This window comes from Zingiber officinale, chromosome 4B (genome assembly GCF_018446385.1).
Source record: "Zingiber officinale cultivar Zhangliang chromosome 4B, Zo_v1.1, whole genome shotgun sequence".
Classification (NCBI taxonomy): Eukaryota; Viridiplantae; Streptophyta; class Magnoliopsida; order Zingiberales; family Zingiberaceae; genus Zingiber; species Zingiber officinale.
In genome coordinates this window covers 80,838,761-80,843,411 of record NC_055993.1, presented here as the reverse complement: position 1 = coordinate 80,843,411, position 4,651 = coordinate 80,838,761, and the positions used below count along the sequence as shown (strand labels likewise).

Sequence of the window (4,651 nt, the reverse complement as noted above, 5' to 3'; positions counted from 1 at the left end):
CCGCGTAAGAGCAGCAACAGCCGGGAAGAGCGATCGCAGGGCGATAGCAAGGGTCCGAATCATGGGAGCGTGCGCGACGGAGGCCAGGACGTGATCTGGAGTTCCAGATCTACTGATCTAGGTTACTTTCCGTTTCTTGATTTGTTTGCGTTACCAATTCCTTCTTTTATTTTGATTTGTTCACCTTATTCCACCTACTTGCGTCGCTGATCGAAGAAACTGATGTCATTCTAGGTTCTCCCCCATTTTTTTTGTCGCATTCACCCTATAGCGATGGGATCTCTTTCCCATGAGAGAAAATATGATACCTTTGCTCCTCCCTCGTCTCCTTGTGCATTGAAGTACATCGAGCATCATGTATCCAAGTTGGACACACTTGTAGGCGTCGCCATAAAGTACGGTATTGAGGTAATTCAGATTTTTCTTTACTAAATGTTGATCTTGTTTCAGAAATGAGGGGAAAAAAGTTTCTTTTGATGAATATTGCTAAAAAAATCTTTGTTTTACTTATTTCTCTTGAATCCTAAATCAGTAAATGTGTGATAACTATTAGATGTTGCTATTCTTTCTCTTCATTATGTAGTCCTTTGATTAATATTTGTCAATTTTCCATAGTTTTTCACTTTTAGATCTTTCAAGCATCTAGTGACAAGTGCAAATTGGTTAGCACTGAGAGTGTTCTCTTTTGTTTATGAAAGATTGCAGATATCAAGAGAACTAATGGTCTAACAACATATCTTCAATTGTTTGCTCACAAAATATTACTTATTCCTCTTCCTGGAAGACATCCACCATCTACTCCAATTCAGTGTAATGGTTCTCTCGATGACAGGTACTTTTTGCCATCATATTTTATGAGGATTAGTTTAAAGATAAATTAATTATTTTTAGGTAGTAATCAACAATTGATGAATTCCCCTAGGATTAATAAAAGGGTATCTTGCAATGAGCAAAAGGATCATGATTCCACACCATAATATATGGTCTGCTATTCCTGATATTTGCAATGAGCAAAAGGATTATGAATTTTGGAGAGAGGAATGATCCTCCACACAAAGGAGAGAAGGTAATTGGTAAATAATGATATTATTCACTTTAATAAATCTATCTAGTTTCCATGCTTTCGTCTTGTTTCTCTAGTTGAGTAGGAAGTTCCAGAAGGTGCTCCTTACTATTTAGCTGGTCAGGCATTCGTCATAAGTGGCTCACTTGACAGGTAATCTAGTATCATTGCAAAAAATTTATATCTAATATGACACTGTAAGTTGTATCTCTTGGCATATTTGTTTGTTTTGGATTAAGATCCTATCTAGAAATATTGTGGAGTCATAGGATCTTAAGATCCCAATGCTTAACAAAATATTTATTAGAAAATTATATTTGGTATTTGTGATTTTATCATATGGATTATCTTTCAATATCTAGTTTTGTTAGCCAAAATTTATGGCTAAGGATGACTAATATTATTCATGTAGGAGATATATGAACAATGCATTATAACTAGTAGGGGTTGCATTTTTATATGGTACTCCTCTAAGATGGATGATGATTACAAAAGTTAGTAACGCTTCTTATACTCTGAAGCAGTGACTTTCCTTATATGGCAGCAACTCATAGTTGGTTTTGGAAGGTTGCCTTACCAATTCCTATTTCCATTGCAGTGACTTTCCTTATATGCAGCTCAGTGGCATCATCTCCCTGAGCATTGGCCGGATTCAGAGGCTTCAAAGATTGTAAGCACATTTTTCTTTTAGCTCCTTTTTTTTCCTACTAGAACACCTTCGAATGCATGGTGATTCTGACAAAAAAAATAAACATGAAACGATGTAATATGAAATATGAAATCCCAAACAAGGAGACTGTGAACCACCATTTGGTAGATCACCATATTAATTTTTAAATTGTCCTATTCAATATACTCTTTCTTAATTACATTTCTCTTGCTAGTGTTTGATCTAGATTTGAGATAGTACTGAAGATGAAATTTCTAATCTTAAGTAGCTATAGTGATGGAATTCTTTCAAGGATGGCAGGGCTTTGCACCAAAACCGCTTGCACGGTCCTATTCCATAAAGAACTGCACTGAGCTAACAGCATTGTATGTGTTTTCTTCTATTCATATATTTTTTTATCGATTATAGTTATTGGCAATGAGAATTTACTATATATTGTTGCATGAAGTTGTCACATTACTTATTTTTCAAGGTATCTGAGAGCTAATTACCTTCAAGGGAACATTCCACCCGAGATTGGAGAACTTGTGCACCTTACCATCTTGTAGTTTTTACATCCCCTTGTTTTCTTTTGTTATATAGTTATTTCTTTAATTAGTTTTCTTGAGCTTGATGTAAAAAAATGTAGGGAATTATCAAACAATTTGCTCAGGGGCACAATTCCTCCATCTATTGGCTCTCTAAACCAATTACGATTTCTGTGAGTCTTCATGTGATTATTGGTGGCTAGGCAGTTTGTTGTTGCAGAGTAATTGTTTGACTATGATTTCTTTAACAACTGTAGGAATTTATCAACAAATTTCTTGTCTGGTGAGGTTCCAACCGTTGGAATCCTTGTAACTTTCCAAAGCACTTCATGAGTAACTCTTCTATTCTCTCTAATGCTTCATTGGCTTGCTCCATTAATTGTTACATGTTATCCAATTGTTTTCTACTTGGGCAACTGAAGTTTTTTTCCCCATTACACAAGCATTCTCTTCTATCTTTTTATTTGACATATAGCGCATAACTAGCATTCTGGGTGAAAATATCTTATTAGTTCTGCTCAGTGTTAGAATGTGTTATGTTAGCACTTTACATTTGACCTTTCAGTGTTTGTTGGATAAGTTTTATGGCATTGCCAACCTTAAAGTATCATGCTTTGATTTGAATATGTCACTGGGCTAAATTGAACTCAATGAAGAATCATATGATTTATATGATTGAGATCGTTGCAAATTGCCAAATAGCTGTGGATGTTATGTAATTTCATTTCCTTCTATACCAGTTGCTAATTTCCAATAACATGCTGCACAAATAAGACACCAGTAGTGCAAAGCTTAATTGTATTATCAATCCGTATGTGTTTCATCAGGTTAAGATAATTCTTATTCGCTTACATGTATATTTTATCTTTTAATGTCTTTATAATTTGTTTATTTTTATCAGCTCCTATAGCTTAATTCTACAGATTTGATTGCCAAGGGAAATTTGTATACTCGGTCACGTGAAGATGCAGCCAGTAAGTTGCTGGAAAAGGCTTTAAAGATTCAGTTGGGAAGAGGATTTTAGCTGGCATATTTTGTGTGTAGTTAATTTTTGAAATTTGAAGATAACATTTTCATGGATTGAATGTAGTAAATATTTAGTTTTGTATTGGTGGTTTCTTTATATTAAATAAAGATTGGTTGTTTGTTATTATCATGTTACAACATGAACATTAAAGACAACGATCAGAAACGTTGTAAAAGGTACATAACCACAATGAATTTTTTTTTGTGAAAAGTGATAAAAGACAACGGTTTTATCTATTGTAAAACATATTAAAATTATATACCACAACAGTTTATATCTATTGTAAAAAGAGTCTACCACAACGGTTTATATCTGTTGTCGAAATTATCTATCATAACGGTTTTAAAACGTTGTCGTATCCTTCGTAAACAAATTTTGAGCATATAAACAACAACGGATAAAAACCGTTGTAGAATGTCTACAAAGACAATGGATTCAAAATCGTTGTCATAGGGCAATACATTTTACAACACCCTCAGTTACAATGGTTTTTTGACCCTACGACAACGGATAATATCCGTTGTCGTTTGCAGTTTTTGTTGTAATGATGGGGCCGGCCATAGGAATAGGAATAAAGGAGATTTTAATTTTTGTTAAAATCTTTCCTTTTGGAGCCATTCATGAAAGGATTTAAAAGAGAAATTTTTAATTTTAAAATTTTCCTTTTATAGTCATCCTCATGGTTTTAAAAAGAGAGTTTTAGATTTTAAAATTTTTCCTTTTATAGCTATCTACAAAAGATTAAAGAAAGATTTTAATTTTGTTAAAATCTTTCATTATTTATAGTTTTCTATAATGCTTAAAAGAAAGATTTTAATTTTTGATAAAACTTTCCTTTTATGTAACTATGATTTAAAAGGAGAAGTTTTAATTAATCTTTCCTTTTTGTAGTTCTCTACATGTTTTAAAAGAGAAAGATTAATTTTAAAACTTTCCTTTATTGCCATGTACAATAGGAAATTTAAAAAGAGAGATTTTAATTGTTATTAAAATTTCCTCTTTTAAAGGGAGGCCACAAATAAGGAAGTTTTAATTATGTTTAAAACTTTCCTTTTTGTAAACATCATGATTTAAAAGGAAGATTTAATTTTTATTGTAAAATTTTTTTCCTTTTTAGCATACCATGATTAAAAGGAAGTTTTAATTAAACTTTCCTTTTTTGCCTTGATCAAGGATTATAAAAGAGAAGGAGAGGGTGCCTCATGGGGAGATAACCCTATTCTATTCCTATCTCTTTTCCTTGGTATGGTCGGCTCCCTCTCTTCTCCTTACTTGTGGTCGGCCCTCTCATCCCCTCTTCCATCAAGGGCCGGCGGCACAAGTAATGTTCATCTTCGTCTAGATCTTAGGACATACAAGGGACC

The 4,651-nt window shown here is 33.3% G+C and overlaps 1 protein-coding gene across 1 annotated transcript; it reads left to right on the top strand.

Moving 5' to 3' along the window:
* Positions 1-273: 273 nt before the first annotated feature.
* Positions 274-1,737, top strand: LOC121978336 (lysM and putative peptidoglycan-binding domain-containing protein 1-like). The gene is made up of 5 exons (XM_042530695.1): positions 274-408; positions 699-832; positions 1,018-1,066; positions 1,149-1,216; positions 1,662-1,737. Exons 1-5 carry the CDS (start codon positions 274-276, stop codon positions 1,735-1,737), a joined length of 462 nt encoding a protein of 153 aa, XP_042386629.1.
* Positions 1,738-4,651: the final 2,914 nt, after the last annotated feature.